Raw genomic sequence first — 16,826 nt, forward strand, 5'->3', positions numbered from 1 at the left:
GAGTACCAATTATGGATTCAAAATGTTTCTGTTAAACAGTTAAGCACCACGGCCCACTGGGCTTTTTTCATTCACAGGAAAACTACTCCAAGTCAACACAGGTGCTAAAGAGCAGTTTTTCTTTGAGGCACCTCGCGGCAAGAGGCAGACCATCCCGGCCACAGAGGTAAGCAGGGAGAGGAGGCACAGGACCAGACGTGGGTTATGGCATTGTTGGCCCACTTTATCCCTTCGGGATCACAGCAGGCTCGGGGACGGGCAGTGAAGCATTAACACGGCCCACTTTTCACCAGTATGATTCTAATTTTGGCAGTGGAAGTGGGATAGTGTTTAGGGTCCCTTTAATACACTGTGACATTCAGACACCTTGCGAGGCACACAGCAGAGGGAAGCATTAAGAAAATAAGGGTCTGGGATGATGGATGCTGCTAGGTTGTGTTTCGCTGGAGCCTCAGATGTCCTCTACTACCTTTGCTCGTTTGTCTCACCTCATCATGATGCATGACATTTTCCTCTTCCCCTCCCATTCACTCTTCTCTTGTGCACTTGATCACAGGATCATTATTGACAGGCTGAGGCAGTGGGTTGGCCTATCTGGTTCTGCTCTTAGCTGGTTTATATCGTATTTATCAAATAGACAATTTTCTGTGTCGGTTATGTCTGCTATTTTGAGATACGAGTCTGTTCATGGCCCCATTTTATTCTCTAATCATTTGCTATAGTGGTTCCTTAAATTTGTCGTTTTAATATATCTTTTCACTCTTATGTGGACGACACATACTTCTGTGTATGTGGTATGTAGCAATCTCAGTAGACTAACAAAAGGACTGCCTGGACTCTATGAGAGGCTGGATGTCCCAAAACCTTCTAGTAATCAAAAGACCCTGCCTTCTGGGACCTTTTAAAGGAATAGTTTTACATTATGGGGAATACACGTATTTGGTTTCATGCTGAGAGTTGGATGAGAAGCCACTTTCATGTCTGTACAAAAGATATGAAGTGGGGGCCAGCACAGAATTAGCTTAGCTTAGCATAAAGGAGCTAGTGCTGGTAGCCATATTTTGTTATTGTTGGACAGAGCCAGGATAGCTGTTTCCAGTCTTTGTGTTAAGCTAAGATAACCATCTGATGGATGTAGCATTATATTTAACAGACAGACAGTGGCATCAGTCTTCACATTCAACTTTCAGCAAGAAAGCATATATGTGTATTTCCCAAAATGTCAAACTATTGTACTTGCCACATTTGACTCCTCTCTGGATTTTTCTGTTGTTTAAAGAAAATATATAAAATTTGTGAAATTATGTTTTTTTTCAGTTAAGGAATATCTAGTATCAGACATATTTTATCTTTGGAAAGTGCAGAGAAATGGGTCCATGCTTTTGTGTCTTCACCACTAGATTATTGTAATTCATTAAAGTCTTGCCTCCGCTAGGGAGCTGGAGCTCATCTGCAGATGGTTCAAAATTTCTGCAGCTGGTCTTTTAATAAAGACAAAGCGCAGAGAGCACATAACGTCAGTGTTGGCTCTCTCTCTCTCCGGGTGCCTGAAGATTTCAGAATTTAATAAAAATCCCATTATTACTTATCAGGCTCTTCATGGTGAAGCTCCTGAGTGCATTTCTGAATTGTTATGTTGTATTTTGTTCCTCTTGTGTTCATTACTATGCTGCAGGTTCAATAGTTAATGTTTTTATTGTGAAGTACTGAAGTAAAAAGTGCTATATAAATTAATCTTTACTTACTTTCTCACTTGGCTCAGGTGGAGAAGATCGACTGGAGCACGTGGACGTGTGTCCTGGGAACGTCTGTTGAGGGCATCTGGCCTTTGGTCAGTGAGGTCACCGAGGTGACCGCTGCCAGCCTTAGTAATGACAGGAAGGTGCTAGCAACAGGAGATGACTTAGGATATGTCAAGCTCTTCAGATACCCTGTCAAGGTAGGACACAATGCATCATTCTTTGCATTATCTGAGCGTCTCATGACTTACTGTAAGGCTTATGTTGAAGGTTTATGCAAATGTTATGTTAATTTCTGTGTTAATGTTACAAGTGTTAAACAAATGTTGTCCCTCTCCCCTAGGGGAAGTATGCAAAGTTCAAACGCTATGTGGCCCACAGCACACATGTTACCAATGTGCGATGGACCCATGACGACAGCCTCTTGGTGACAGTCGGTGGGGGCGACACGTGCCTCATGATCTGGGCCCATGAGCCCGAGGGCCACAGGGAATTCAAACCGTGTGACAGCGAGGAGTCAGACATCGAGAGTGAGGATGATGGAGGTGAGAAAGGAGCTCCTTTTCAGGTTTTTATTCATCAAATGTTTCTTTTGCTAAAGAGAAATCTGTGTCATTCCTGTCTTTCACCAGGTTATGACAGTGATGTGACGAGGGAGAACGAGATCAACTACACCATCAAGGCCTTATCCACCAACATGCGTCCCATGACGGGTGTGAAACCCCACTTGCAGCTGAAAGAGCCCTCTGTGGATGAAAGGTATTCCTCAATGAAGCTATGATGAAGCTCTGCAGATGCTCAGGAGGATGCCCCATGAGCTGTCAGAAAAAAACTTTTAGGAATTTCTGCCTGTCATAGTACAAAAAAATAAGGCTTCTGCGTCAAGATGAATCCAAACCTGCCTTCTTCAGTTGACATCTTTTCTTTTCCTGCGTGAAATTCCTGCCCTTTTGAAATAACTCAGCCTTTTCTGCTCTTCTTCTTTCCTTTAATGGCTGTCCATCTGTCATTATCCTGCTTCGTTCTTTAATTCTACTTGAAGACAAGGGGTGGTCAGGTAAGCTCTTGTGTTCATGTATGTTGTTTCTGGACAAAAGACTAAGCATTGGGCATGATTGAAATATGTGTAATTAAAGAGAAAAGGTAATCTGACTAAATCATGTTGTTATAATCTGTGAGCTACAGTAGGGAGAATGTATCACATGGTCACCCTATTGCCTTCAAAAAGAGCAAAAATAAAAGGAAGACATCTAGACTCAAGATAGTATCAAGAATATTTAATTTACTTTAGTGTCCAGTTTAATTGTCAGTTTTTGGGGGTAAAAAGAATGATTAAAGTGGATTAATTTCACACATCAAACCAGGAGGAATATTAGAAATTCACACATCTTAAGATATCCTCTTTTGAAGTCTTTTTAAGAAAGTATTGTTCATGTGGCTGTTCATAAACAGTGTTTACAAGCATTATCAAATTTTCCATCATCTTAATCCATCTTTAAGACTTTGGGTGCTTCAGGTTTAACTGATTTCCAGATTAGTTTCTCTGATAATGATGCAAGCCTCCACGCAGCATCTTCTGGGCAGCGGTTGTCATGGAAATGGACTTTAGTTGTCATGGTTACACGATGGTGCTGACTCCTGTATTTTATGTCCTCAGTGGCTGAGGTGTTGTGTTTCGTGTGTGTCCGCCGGGCAGCAGTGAACGCTGTGAGAAACCTTTTTTCTAATTCTTGTTTTTTCTTTGTTGTTGCTGCCACAAAGAGGGTCAAGGTAAGATACTTACATCCTGGTTCTTTTATTGCTTTATAGAGCACAGACACAGATTGTGGCCTCATTACTTGAGGTATTTGTAGATTAAATATGAAGCGAGTGGTGTCTTGGTGTCTGTCTTTTAGACACCTGATAGTGTTTCTCTTTTCAAAAGAAGGTCACGGTGACAGTTTGTCCATACAGTCTCTGCATTATTAATCGTTTTTTTCCTACCATTGTGTTTTAAATATGCACTTTAAAAGTCTTAGTAATTAGAGTAATCAGAGAAAAGTTGTTATTCAGCTGATTGGATGAAAGGACTTGAAAACTTTACTGTTTGGTTGTGGTTCAACCAGAGTACAGAAAACTGTATTTTTCAGCCACAAATCCAGACATATATTTAATTGGTGATGTTTCTGAATTGTCAAACTTCATCCTTTCATAGCTTCGATGGTAATATAAACTCTGTACACACTTCTCTTCTCATCTGCTTTTTTAAAAATATCATCCCACCTCAAGATTTGCAGCTCCTAACAGAAAAACATGGGTTTTCCTTTCTTTTGAGATAAAACATCACCTATTTGTGTGCACATATAGATAGATAGATAGATAGATAGATAGATAGATAGATAGATAGATAGATAGATAGATAGATATTTGTGGAATATTTAACAGTCAGAATAGTAAACAGTGTAATATTATCATTATTGTCATCATCATTATCATTATCTTCAGCATGATAAGCAGCTCTGGGGCAGCCCTCTTAAGCCTAGCTGTCTGTTTCAGGCCTCCTGTCAGCAGGGCGCTGCCACAGCCGGAGAAGCTGCAGACCAACAATGTCGGCAAAAAGAAGAGACCCATAGAGGTAAGAAGGACCTCACATCACAAAACACAGGAAACTAATATATACAGATGGTGAACTTCATGTAAACAGGAGTCTTTGTCAGAGCAGCATAATATTCAAAATGCTGGTTTCTAATATGATTGTTTATATTATTATGTTATATTATTTTCCTGAAGACGCTGTGTCCTCATACTCGGTCCAGACAGCCTCTTTGGGGACTCTGACGAAGCTGTAATCGAATAATGACGCGCAACTTCAGCCGGCAGTGGGCTCCAAACATCTCAGTTGTCAATGGCGTTGACCTTTCTGACTTTCTGCCGGTCGTTTTCTGACTCTCCCACAGGACCTGGTGTTGGAGCTGGTGTTTGGTTACCGTGGCAATGACTGCCGCAATAACGTGCACTACCTGAATGAGGGGGCGGACATCATCTACCACACGGCCTCAGTTGGCATTGTGCTCAACTTGACGACCTGTGAGTAGACAGAGCACAGTCTAGGAGACGCTCTGACAGTGTTACTACCTGAAAAGAAAACATAACATGTATGTATTTCATTTTGGATCTGTGTGTGGTGTGTGTGTGTGTGTGTGTGTGTGTGTGTGTGTGTGTGTGTGGGTTGGGTGTGTTCTTACAGCCTGCCAAAGTTTTTATGTAGAACACAGTGACGACATTCTGTGCCTGACAATCAATCAACATCCCAAATTCCCCAACGTGGTGGCAACTGGCCAAGTAGGTATGTCTGTGAGAAGTTGACCTCCTGTGTCACCAGCCGCCTCATTTTTCTTCCCTGTATCCTGTGTTGTGCATTGTGCATGGGGATTATCGTACATGACAGATGGCTGTCCCCCTCCTACGAGTTCATCTGTACTATAAAGCAACTAATGAGCAAAATTTACATTTTTGGATACATGAATAGTTGTGGGATTGTCACAGATGATGCATTTCTCACAGACAAACACACATAAACAAATGGCAGAAATGAGGATTTGTGATAGCAAACTTCACCTAATAAAATTACATTTGATAAATATAACTTGTAGAATTGTACATAATTTTCTGTAAATTATCTAAATATTTTGAAAGTAGAAGCTTTTGTTGGCAACAGAAACAGCTATTGCTCAGAAAGTAAAAAAAAAAAATTAACAAATAATTTGTTGGGTCTGTCAATAAATCCGATTTTCCTTCTTTTCAGGTGATACCGGTGACATGTCAGGTAAGAAACTTAGTCTCCATGTAAAACAGGAAACATGATGTTAATAATTAATGAAAGAAAATCTGTTTTATTTCAACTCTTTATATTCTTTACGTTAGTGCCATCTAGTGACCACTTGATTTGGGGTCTTTCCCTCAAGCAGACTTGGTTATTTCTATGAATCATGTTTCACTGTTGTATCTATCACATTGTTGTCTAAAAAATATAATTCAAAAAAGCTATGACAGCATTTGTCTAAACTCCAGCTGATACCTTTTTAGTTTTAGTGTTTTGTTCAATTTGAGTATTAGGAATAACAAAGAATAATGATAGTTCAAGACTTTGGCTTTACACATGACACAAGCCAGACCCAAGAAAGAAAGAAGTACATTATAATAGTAGTTAGATTTAGACAAATAATTTCCTTGTCTGTCCCTCAGCCACGTCTCCATCTATCCATGTGTGGGACGCCATGACCAAGCAGACGCTGTCGGTGCTACGTTGTTTCCACTCTGGTGGGGTTTGTTCTGTCAGCTTTAGTGCCACAGGAAAACTCCTGCTGTCTGTGGGCCTGGACCCCGAACACACTGTCACCATCTGGAAGTGGCAGGAAGGTAAATACGAAATATTCTTCCCTTAAACTTTGACCTCATCCTGGGGATTAGAAAGTCCCACCACAGTTGAGAGATCACATTTTCATGGCACTCTGCTCTCAGGTGCCAAAGTGGCCAGCCGGATAGGTCACACCCAGAGGATCTTTGTGGCTGAATTTCGGCCGGACTCTGACACACACTTTGTGTCAGTGGGGATCAAGCATGTACGTTTCTGGACGCTAGCTGGTCGAGCTTTGCTCAGCAAAAAAGGTGTGCTGAGTTCCATAGAGGACGCCAGGATGCAGACCATGCTGTCTGTAGCATTTGGAGCTGTAAGTGACTTCCAACCAATATGAAATACAATGTCTATTTTTGGTCAAACATTTAATTGATCTTATAACTATATAGTTTATGAAATCTTAAAAATGTTCTGACTACATGTTACATTTTACCTCATAATTTGACTCTGCTAATACTTAAAGCTCATCAGATCCCAAACTGTCTGCTTAAATGTGCTGTGAATTGTTCTTGCATTGCTCGCTCTGCTCTCTTAGGCCACTAGATTAGTGCAGATTTGTTTTCTTTTCAGAATAACTTGACATTTACAGGTACCATAAGTGGGGATGTGTGTGTGTGGAAGGAACACATTCTAGTAAGAATTGTGGCCAAAGCTCATACGGGCCCTGTGTTCACCATGTACACCACACTGAGAGACGGCCTCATCGTCACTGGAGGCAAGGAGAGACCGTAAGTGCTGCTCTGTTGCATTTCTTCACTATATTACATGGAGGGTGATTTAGTTTTATCATATATTATCTTTGAAAGGGATGTTGTGATTAAGATATGATACCAGATAATGGAAAACATCTGTTTAATTTTATGATTAGTTTTGTGTTTGATAGATATTTGCAATTATGTGTTTATCCAAATGAACGTAATACCAATAAGACTAAATACATATGAGAAGGAAATACATACAGTTTATTTAAAGCTGTGAATTTCATCAGCTGATGTTTTCCTCCACAGGTCAAAGGAGGGGGGTGCTCTGAAGCTCTGGGACCAGGAGCTGAAGCGCTGCAGAGCGTTTCGATTAGAAACCGGTCAGATCATAGACTGTGTTCGCTCCGTATGCAGAGGAAAGGTAGGTTACAGATAATATGGCACTCCAGAAAATAATCCAGCTAATTCTCCTCATCTCATCTGACACATCTTGCTCATTACTGTGTCAGGGTAAAATCCTTGTGGGGACCAGGAATGCAGAGATCATTGAAGTAGGAGAGAAGAATGCAGCGTGCAACATCTTGGTGAACGGACACATGGACGGTCCTATCTGGGGCTTGGGCACCCATCCGTCCAGAGACGTATTTCTGTCTGCGGCAGAGGATGGCACTGTTCGTCTGTGGGACATCCCAGAGAAGGTCAGCCATGTTACCTATCTCCAGCTATCTCAATCTTCCATATGCCATTCTATCAAAATGTTCACTGTTGCTTTTATCAAGGGAAATTAACATGGTTTCCCTTCATCCACAAATTATGTTAATAACAAGTATGTGCTGATCTTGCATGGCCTTGTGGGGAAACAGAAGATGCTGAATAAGGTGAACCTGGGCCACCCGGCACGCACCATAAGCTACAGTCCTGAAGGAGACATGGTGGCCATCGGCATGAAGAATGGAGAGTTCATCATCCTGCTGGTTGCCTCGCTCAAAATCTGGGGCAAGAAAAGGGACCGGCGCTCTCCTATCCAGGATATTAGGTAATGATAGCAGAGTGTGGCACTTTACACAAGGTGCAGTTGGGTTTATTGATATATGTTAGAGGTATATTTAGCCGGAACTTGCCTTTTATAAGATATTTGATTGTCTATGTCTTTCCTCAACCATATGAGAGATTTTCTGTGACTGTTTAGGAAAGAGGTTACACTGAGTAGTGTATCTGTTTTAACATATCAGAATCAGTATTTGTCATGGAGACTGAAATGGATCAAAGCCACTCTACACACTACACAGTAAATCTGACAGAAAACAGGTGTTTTGTAACACTGCGTGTCTTTCTTACAGGTTCAGTCCAAATTCGTGCTACTTGGCCGTAGGCTCCACTGAGAGTGCGGTCGACTTCTACGACCTGACGCTCGGCCCACAGCTGAACCGCATCAACTGCTGCAGGGACATCCCCAGCTTCGTGATGCAGATGGACTTTTCTGCCGACAGTACTTACATCCAGGTATATACTGTGTGATGGGTTCATCAACTTTGCGGTGAGAGGTCATGTTTTGTCTCAGACGCCAGCTGGCTGTATGATCCCTAACCTATGATGCCTTGAAACAGATATCCACAGGTGCTTACAAACGGCTCGTGTACGAGGTACCGTCTGGGAAGCAGGTCACAGAGCAGTCCCATATTGACAGGATTACCTGGGCCTCCTGGACAAGGTGAGAGTTACGTGTTAAGACTGACACGTGTATGTTGGAAATGTAACAGCAGAGTCTGATGCGAAAATGTAATTGTTCTCTCTATGTGTATCCAGTGTCCTTGGGGACGAGGTCGTAGGGATCTGGTCCCGCAACACTGACAAAGCAGATGTCACCTGTGCCTGTGTGTCCCACTCAGGCCTTAACATCGTCACAGGCGATGACTTTGGAATGGTAAAGCTGTTGGACTTTCCATGTCCAGAGAAGTTTGTAAGTATGATTGCATATTATTATCATTATCATTATTATTGCCAGTGTTTTTTATGTATTGACAGCAATATTCACACTATTGCCATTTGTCTGATGATAATAAGATTTAAATTTAAGTTTTAAGTGTGTTTTTAAGTTTTCTCGGCAGCTTTCTGAGCTAAACTGATATCATAAAGCCCACTCTGTGTAGAATTAGGAAATTCCTGACTTCGACGCCCCCCCCCCCCAGTGGTGGTATCAAAGAAAGTCATGATCCTGACCAGGGAACACTGAGATGAATGGGCTCAAAACAAAACATCTACTGCACCAAATTTAACCAGGATTATCTCAATGTTCTACAAACACAAATATTAGATTAAGAGAGATTAAACAATCACTTAAAAAAATCTTTACATGGTGGCTTTAAATGATTATTTTTAATAAACCTATAAAAGTGTTCAACCTGTAACCATTATTCAGCATTCTTTTCCATTACTGAGAAGCCAAATTTGTGTGATGTGAGATGAAATGATGGAGCTCTGCATGATATTTCTGTGCTCTGTAATATAGTGTGTGTGTGTGTGTGTGTGTGTGTGTGTGTGTGTGTGTGTGTGTGTGTGTGTGTGTGTGTGTGTGTGATCTGTTATAGGCCAAACATAAACGCTTTCTGGGCCATTCTGCTCACTTGACTAATGTACGCTTCACAAATGGAGATCGCTTCGTCGTGAGTGCCGGTGGAGATGACAGAAGGTACGACTGAGGCTCCAAATAACAATATCGTTTTTAATGATACGACATATTCAAATATTAAGCGATGCGTCCTTTCCTCTATGTCCTTTCTAGCCTCTTTGTGTGGAGGTGTGTCCACGCCCCTCACTGAGGACCACACCTGTCTCAGAAAGTGTGGGCATCTCCAGAGAAAAGATTCTGCTAAAGGATGCATTTAAACAAAGACGAGAAGGAGGAGGAGGAGGAGGAGGAGGAGGAGGAGGACAGACCTGGCAGCTTGTAAATGAGTCAAAGTGATGATCTGACTTACTGCCTCAAACTAGGTGCATGCATATGTGCAAGGCTCATTTTCATGACAGCATCAGTCCTGATTGTGAACACAGGCAGAGGGGCTGACAGCCCTGCTCTCACGACATTACATCATCATAAAAGATTAAAAAAACCCATCTCTCTAATACAGTATGTGCATATCGTTTCAGTGAGGGATTATTTTTTTAAGAGTGAGCGTATCTGTGTACACGTCCCAAATGGCAGTTTTGCCACTTGGCAGGCCTAACGAAATTGTGTCACTGACAATGCCATTTTTTAAAAACATGTAGCAAACTGAATTAGCCTTAATCTGAGTGTTCAATTTATGAGGGTTTGGATTCTTTTTGTATTATGTTGGTTTTACTTTTTGGATCATGTAGTCATTTGTTCGATTTTTACTGGTAATTCCAAATCCTGTGGCCTTCCTCCTGAATGTAACATCCACTGTTATGTTCTGGATGTCAGCATGCCAAAGCATACTATGCACTGTACACCTGACCTGGTCACTGTGTTTATGTGGTTGTGTTGTTGACTGGTTGACCTCTTACCTCCCTCGGCAGTGTTCCCCTCATGACATGTTCAACGTGTGCATACTTGTGTGAGGATTTGTTTGTGGTTAGTGGGTGTGCATGGCTTACTGGAAGACAATCTGTCCAAACCAAATTCCTCAGAAAACAAAAAAGAACAGCTGTAAATTGATGTTTCAATGCAATTTTTTTGGTCACTTTTCAGTGTGCTGCTATGATGTATTATTGTCGCATTTTCATGAATATGAATGGTGTGGACTATTTTTCAACAAGTAAGTTCATGTTTTGTGTAATCAGATATATTGCTTAAATGGAATGTTTTATCAGAGAGAAAATATGAAAAGTGCAAAACAGTTTGCTCCTAACTACAGACTAACTACAAAAAAATGTTGCTGCATATTTTGATTTACATTATACCAGTGTAAATACCATTTGTACATATTCTTTTTGTATATTTTTTGTGAGATGTTTCTTAAATTCCACTTTAATAAAAAAAGGCAACCATGAACTTGAGTTTTAAACTCTGAGTGATATGTATTGACTGTGATAACATGACCAATTATACTGCTGAAGAAGTAACACTTGTAATGAAACAATCAGTGATCAAACTAACCTTTTATCGATTATTAATAAATAGATACATTTCCTGGCTGCCCTTTCATCATTCTAATGTAATCAGGAAGTGTATCATGTATGTCAAAAGACCAATTTGCATATAATAAATTGAAATGAGTGAAGTTGAAATTCAATCAATTTTATTTTAGATGAAACAAATAATATAGCTTAGCTCTTTCTATTCAAAGATGTGGCCTATTAACATATTTTACACACACAAAAACAAATCTAAGCATTGAATACTCAAACACTGAGCCTTTGTTTTGTTTGAATACATGACAAATTGCAGTTCAATATTGTGAATCAGCTGTCAATGAGCATTCTTAACTGTCACTATCTGCAAAATGATTAATCGATACCTCTGCCTTTCATTCAGTTCAAGTAGTTTTGCTCCTAAAAAACAACACGTTTTTCTAGGAAAATGATCATCTACCGGTTTCACTGTGACATTGAATGTAGTTATTAGTGACTTGAAATATCAGAAATAGTCCAATATAATATAATACCCTGAGTTACCGGTTTATGAGCTGCACATGTACTGTTAAATATAATAATAATATTATAATAATAATATATAATATGCATTATATTAAGAAGTGTCTCTAATATTCTAATAAACTGGTAAATCTGGGTATTAAGTAATACTGACATAAAGCAGGGAAGCAGGGTCATAGTTTGACAGAGAAGGAGCTGCCACAGGAGCAGCCATGATCAGCTTGAGGATTCTTGAGCACTTGGAAGGTGGAGCGGATGAGCTCCTGGGTGAAGTCCACAGTGGCTCCTTTCACAAACTCCAGGCTGTCCTGATCCACGAGAACGCCCACTCCTCCCTGCTCAAACACGCTGAACGCAGAGCAGAGTGGATGCAGGATGGAACAAAATTGATTGGATTAATTGGCGTTAAGGAAAACAATGAGGCCAGTGTAAAACAAAACTTGAAAGCGAGATTAGTGGTAGTTTACCTGTCATCTTCATTCTTGTTATCAACAACAGAAAACTTGTACTGGAACCCAGAGCAGCCTCCTCCCTCCACATGTATTCTCAGGTACTCGCCCTTCCCCATGATTTCCCCTAGTCTCTGGATTAAAAGGGGCAACATTGTGAGCATGATGAAGGATGTGCAAAGGATAAAACAATAACTCAACACATGAATTAACACAGTGGCTGCGTGGCAATGGGTTTTAACATAAAATGATCTGATTGACTTACATTTTAGATATCAACAGAATCCAATACTCCCTACAAAGTGAGACTCTGATCTGATCTGACATAATGAAGCTGCTCCACTGTCAACACTGGCTTCAGATGGGGGATTTATGAAATGTTTGAAGTTTTACACAGAGATATTAACATTATCCCAAGAACATGCCAACATCCGCAAAATATCTTCACTAACTCTGTCACTGAAACGGCTTCGGTATAGTTTTTGGCCTCCCTGGCTTTCCATACCTGGAAATTTATCTTAATTACTTAACTTAATTTATAATTTGGATTTCCAGACATGAGAAGAGTGTGATGCTTAATCGTGAGTATCTACTGACCTTCACACATGACTCAGTGAGGAGCACTTTATCTTCAGATGGACCTGACACCTCTGGCTTTTCCTGGATTGAGGCGCTGCTGAAGAGCCGCAGCCCCGCTGTGTAATGGGGCAGGGGGGGTTGAGGAACCCGGTGTAACTGTTGGCTAACATTGAGGTTGTTCAGAAGAGTAGATGCCCTGCAAAACATTGGCGTTATGTTAATATCAGGTCTTATGACAGCAGGAGGACTTGTAACGTCACTGGCCCTAGTGCTAGCTAGTTACCTAACGGTAGCGTTAAAGGCTACGCTAGCGTGCTAACTAACGTTACCTAGCAAAAATTCAACACACAGCAAAAATTCAACGCATAGTTTATGATTTTGATCAGGGAGATTCCTAATGATGTCTACGATATAATGCAAATTAACGTTACCTTGCAAGGCGCAATACTTTTGACTTTGACGCAGTTATCATAACTCCACTCACGAACGACATCTTCCATAACAAATGTGGTAAAATCCCACCCTCAACTGTTGACGAGGGACAGATCGGACCCTTATTGGCTAAAATGGTTGCCTGTTAAATACACACGCCCACATTGGTCAACACGGTCATTTGGTTCGTCATTTTACCTGCCAATCTTGAGGTATTTCCGTAGATAAATTTGAGGAATATAATACCTTGGTTTTGCCTCTCAGGTACAGCTCTCTCAGAGTGTATGCTGCCCCCAACACGATCCATCAATCAAATGTTTGTATTGAGGTTTAGGTTACAGATGACTGGGCTGGTGTGATTCTTGAGGTTTTGATCTGTCAATTATAGCGCAGGAGGCGGGGTCTTTACACTGAGTGGGTTTCCTGACAGGCTAAAGTTCGGGCGAGAAAAACGCCCTGTTGTGATAAATAGGCGTTACTTCGATCTCGTGACACAATGGAATAAAAGGTGCTAGGCGGCTATCACTCCCATCCCGAAAGCTGACAGAAACGCTTCAAGGTACAGTTTGTGCATTCAGAGTTTATCATACTTTTGTACACTTTGCTTATCAGAAGATTTAGTGTTTGTTGTTTATCGTAGTACTCGGTGGCCGAAGAGTATTTCTTCTTCGTTGTGTTGAACTTTATAATCACTGCTACACTCGGGACATTTGGGGGAAATAAACAAGAAGTCACTTGACTTAACACTTTGCTGCTGACGACTCGAAGTCAGACTGGTCTGATCACGTTTACTCATGTGGCGTCATGCTTATTTCCTTGTTATAGGGTCACACACAAAAAGAAAGAGAAACATGGATGCCTGGACTAGTTTCATCGTTTTGTTCTGCTTGATGGGATTCACCTGTGCGGAGCCAGTGAAATACATCGACTGCGGTAAGTTTCACTTGACCTCCTAATGAGAAGATGTACTACTCTCTATGTTAAACGGCCAATCGTTGAGTAAAAAAAAAAGTACTGAGTCAAGGGTCGTGTGGAGGTAAACCTTTTTAACTGAATTCAAAAGGGAGTAAAGGAATCTGTAATATCATATTATAAAATGTCCGAAGATGGTGAAAAACATCTATCACAGCTCCCCAGAACAAAAGTAACGCATATAAATTGCTTGTTTTGTATGAATGAGTGTTAAAATCCAAACATTGTATCAAAGCTGATGAATTATCTGTCAATTGACTATTTGACTAAATATTTCAGCACTCATTAGCACGTGTCATGCCTGGCTCTACATATGTCCCTCATATGTTTATCACCACCTGTCCTGAATAACCATATATTTAATGCACTTTTGCACTAACAACTCCCACATGTGCTCACCTTTGTGGTTTGTCAGTGTTTTTAGGAGTTTCCTGAGTGGTCAGAAGTGAGTCCATCTGGAAGTGATTTTGTAAAGCACCTCTATAAAGTTGGGACTCCCGACAGATCAATCATTAAAGTGATCAAAATTGAGGAAGCAGAGCCCAAGATGTCCTGACTTTTAGTCTCCCATATGGGTTCCAAAAATGCTGGATCCTACGTTTCCCATAATGCAACTCAACAGACACCCTGATGACATCAGGGTTATTTTTCTCAGACTCTGTAAAGCCTCCTCTTTGGCCACAGGAGATTATACAGCTGAGTAGGACTCCTCGTGACAAGTAAACTGAACTCTCATGTACAATCGCTGGAGTGACCCTTTTAACTTGGCATCATTGCTTATTGCTGTATGAACCTAAACCATACAGCCGTAATGAGTAAGGTTTCGGGTACGATTGGGTCACAGTTTTGAAATTGCGTCACTTAATGAATGTGGTTTTTTTTTTTTGGTTTTTTTTAAAAAGGCTTGGTGAAGTCATCCGCTTTTCTAAAGCCAAAAATGAGTCTTGCAGAATACTTTCAGGTTACTCTTCAAAGCAGACTACACTTTTGAAAATTGGAGTCTATTTTCATTGTATGCCTAAAACACATGGCCAATAAGTCCCAAGTTTTACATGACTGTTTAGTTTAAAGTAAGTTTATGTATTAGACTTTAAAACAAAGTTGCCAAAAAGTGACATTGTTTTCATTTCAGCAATGATCCTAAGTTAAAGGCCTTTATCAGTTTCTGAGGCTTTGAAATAGTTTGAAAACATAATTTCAACATGTTCAACAAAACACTTGAAGCCATCATGATCCTTGTATACATGTAATCAAATTCTAACCTAACCTGGAATGATCAGCTGAGTTTTTGTAATTACTTTTATCCTTGGTAAATGTAAACTGACTGAAACTCTTACAATTGACTTGTTAAAGCATGAAGCAGCCAGTGTGATTTACTGTAATGTGTTGGTCACTTCTAATGAAAACTGAAGACATTAACAAGTGATATGGCAGCAAATAATAGCATTTACCTTTTTTTACTTTTTTATTTTTTTTGAAAGTCTACCTTTTTCAAGACACTGTCCCATGTTTCTCTTTAGGCTCCTCTACTGGTAAAGTGGCCATTGTGGACATTAACCCGTGTGCCAGTCAGCCGTGCCAGCTACACAAAGGACAGTCCTACGCTGTCAATGTGACCTTCAACAGTGGTAAGTAGGCTATGTCTTTTAGCAATACTGGCCAGTACACCAATGCATATTTTATTTTTTTAAACTTCTGATCTCAACATTATGTTATCTATTGTAGCTGTGGAGAGCCAGACGAGCAAAGCGTTGGTTCACGGTATTATTGCTGGAGTTCCAGTCCCCTTCCCCATTCCCATAGAAGATGGCTGCAAGTCTGGAATCCAGTGTCCCATCCAGAAGCAGCAGAAGTATCACTATCTGAACTCCCTTCCTGTGAAGTCCGAGTACCCCGCAGTAAGTACTACATGTGACATTAGCAGAAATCATTTTAAGCTGTTTTTCTTTTAATGTAACAAAATTGCTAAGAGTCAGCAAATGGATGCTGCAGTTCCAGTCCTCCTAAACTGAAAATTATTTCCCATTTGTATGATTCTGGTAGAATTGAATGCAAGTTAACTTTTTTCATTTTGATATTGGCAAAAGGTATTCAGGTTTTTTTTTTTTTTAAATAAATATCAATACCAGTGTCAAGATACGTGGATGGTTGGGTGTGTTTGGTCAAACAGATGTCTTTGTTTGTTGTTTTCCAACTTTCACTTCCTCCATATTTTTTTTTTTTTTTTTTTTAAGTAAAGGCACACCCTGTTTACTGACCACTCTTCTGCATTTCTAGATAAAGCTGGTCGTGGAGTGGGAACTGAGAGACGACAACAAAAAAGACTTGTTCTGCATCAGGTTCCCAGTTCAGATTGTGAGCTAAACTAGCAACATTACCTCTCCTCCTGAAGCGTTTTTTAAAAAGGGATTCAGCTTTGAGTAAAAACTAAAGAAGAATGTAAATGACTCTGGTTAAGATCTCATTTTATTCCTTCATCAAATTGATTTTAAGATGTATGTCTTTCACTAGTTTGCAAGACTTTGCCGTTCACACACACATCTTGAATCCTGCTGAAATAAACAAACTGCAGATTTTTGCTGCGATCTTCCTAACAGTCAATTTTAAGAGTTGTGGATGTAATAATGCGGTTAATGTTTGTGTGAATGACCCTGAACTACATTCCACTACAGTGCAAATGTCTTGTGTTACTGGCTGCTGTGTAGTCAGAAAAGGTATATGCTATCCTTTTTCTTTACTAAAACTTTTGTAATTCTTGCTGACCTTGTACTACAAGACATGAATACTGGAATATGACAAATTAAATTCTAATAAAGAAATCTAATGTACCCAAGTTGCATTGTGTTTTATAACAGCAATTTACAGCTTGCCCTATATACACGCCAGACACTTGTTGATACACGCTGAAGATCGAAGGCAAACTTTGTTTATCAATTTCACTTGA

At 40.3% G+C, this 16,826-nt stretch overlaps 3 protein-coding genes across 5 annotated transcripts in view; 2 read left to right on the plus strand and 1 right to left on the minus strand.

The window, feature by feature from the left end:
* The window catches only part of eml5 (EMAP like 5), a 36,239-nt gene extending 26,584 nt beyond the window's left edge, over window positions 1–9,655 (plus strand). The window contains exons 24-44 of one of the 3 annotated variants that reach the window (XM_070919881.1): window positions 78–166; window positions 1,763–1,939; window positions 2,083–2,284; window positions 2,372–2,498; window positions 2,782–2,796; window positions 3,501–3,509; window positions 4,275–4,353; window positions 4,676–4,805; window positions 4,966–5,064; window positions 5,524–5,544; window positions 5,964–6,137; window positions 6,240–6,448; window positions 6,706–6,863; window positions 7,143–7,257; window positions 7,346–7,534; window positions 7,700–7,872; window positions 8,177–8,339; window positions 8,444–8,547; window positions 8,643–8,796; window positions 9,425–9,525; window positions 9,619–9,655. In XM_070919881.1, coding sequence (XP_070775982.1) covers window positions 78–166; window positions 1,763–1,939; window positions 2,083–2,284; window positions 2,372–2,498; window positions 2,782–2,796; window positions 3,501–3,509; window positions 4,275–4,353; window positions 4,676–4,805; window positions 4,966–5,064; window positions 5,524–5,544; window positions 5,964–6,137; window positions 6,240–6,448; window positions 6,706–6,863; window positions 7,143–7,257; window positions 7,346–7,534; window positions 7,700–7,872; window positions 8,177–8,339; window positions 8,444–8,547; window positions 8,643–8,796; window positions 9,425–9,525; window positions 9,619–9,655 — 2,525 coding nt within the window. The remainder of the gene's footprint in view (window positions 1–77; window positions 167–1,762; window positions 1,940–2,082; window positions 2,285–2,371; window positions 2,499–2,781; window positions 2,797–3,500; window positions 3,510–4,274; window positions 4,354–4,675; window positions 4,806–4,965; window positions 5,065–5,523; window positions 5,545–5,963; window positions 6,138–6,239; window positions 6,449–6,705; window positions 6,864–7,142; window positions 7,258–7,345; window positions 7,535–7,699; window positions 7,873–8,176; window positions 8,340–8,443; window positions 8,548–8,642; window positions 8,797–9,424; window positions 9,526–9,618) is intronic. The other 2 variants (XM_070919880.1, XM_070919879.1) reach the window with 2 other exon arrangements.
* A 1,455-nt stretch (window positions 9,656–11,110) lies between these two features.
* On the minus strand, window positions 11,111–12,990 carry isca2 (iron-sulfur cluster assembly 2). The gene is made up of 4 exons (XM_070920576.1): window positions 12,910–12,990; window positions 12,497–12,674; window positions 11,918–12,033; window positions 11,111–11,798 (listed from the first exon to the last, which is right to left on the minus strand). The coding sequence occupies exons 1-4, from the start codon at window positions 12,969–12,971 to the stop codon at window positions 11,624–11,626; spliced, it is 531 nt and encodes a 176-aa protein (XP_070776677.1). The 5' UTR covers window positions 12,972–12,990; the 3' UTR covers window positions 11,111–11,623.
* Window positions 12,991–13,405: 415 nt separating this feature from the next.
* On the plus strand, window positions 13,406–16,710 carry LOC139297526 (NPC intracellular cholesterol transporter 2-like). Its single transcript, XM_070920235.1, has 5 exons — window positions 13,406–13,469; window positions 13,736–13,843; window positions 15,403–15,510; window positions 15,608–15,780; window positions 16,160–16,710. The coding sequence occupies exons 2-5, from the start codon at window positions 13,762–13,764 to the stop codon at window positions 16,244–16,246; spliced, it is 450 nt and encodes a 149-aa protein (XP_070776336.1). The 5' UTR covers window positions 13,406–13,469; window positions 13,736–13,761; the 3' UTR covers window positions 16,247–16,710.
* The last annotated feature ends 116 nt before the right edge of the window (window positions 16,711–16,826 follow it).

The sequence above is a fragment of the Enoplosus armatus genome, chromosome 15 (assembly GCF_043641665.1).
Source record: "Enoplosus armatus isolate fEnoArm2 chromosome 15, fEnoArm2.hap1, whole genome shotgun sequence".
NCBI classification, from domain to species: domain Eukaryota; kingdom Metazoa; phylum Chordata; class Actinopteri; order Centrarchiformes; family Enoplosidae; genus Enoplosus; species Enoplosus armatus.

Bases quoted from the DNA above. Each gene is read 5' to 3' on its own strand.
- isca2 (XM_070920576.1), bottom strand. From the start codon at position 12,971: ATGTCGTTCGTGAGTGGAGTTATGATAACTGCGTCAAAGTCAAAAGTA. The intron at 12,675-12,909 runs GTAACGTTAATT...AATGTTTTGCAG, and splicing joins AAAGTATTGCGCCTTGCAAG to GGCATCTACTCTTCTGAACA. The intron at 12,034-12,496 runs GTCAGTAGATAC...CTTTTAATCCAG, and splicing joins TCACTGAGTCATGTGTGAAG to AGACTAGGGGAAATCATGGG.
- LOC139297526 (XM_070920235.1), top strand. From the start codon at position 13,762: ATGGATGCCTGGACTAGTTTCATCGTTTTGTTCTGCTTGATGGGATTC. The intron at 13,844-15,402 runs GTAAGTTTCACT...GTTTCTCTTTAG, and splicing joins AGTGAAATACATCGACTGCG to GCTCCTCTACTGGTAAAGTG. The intron at 15,511-15,607 runs GTAAGTAGGCTA...TATCTATTGTAG, and splicing joins CAATGTGACCTTCAACAGTG to CTGTGGAGAGCCAGACGAGC.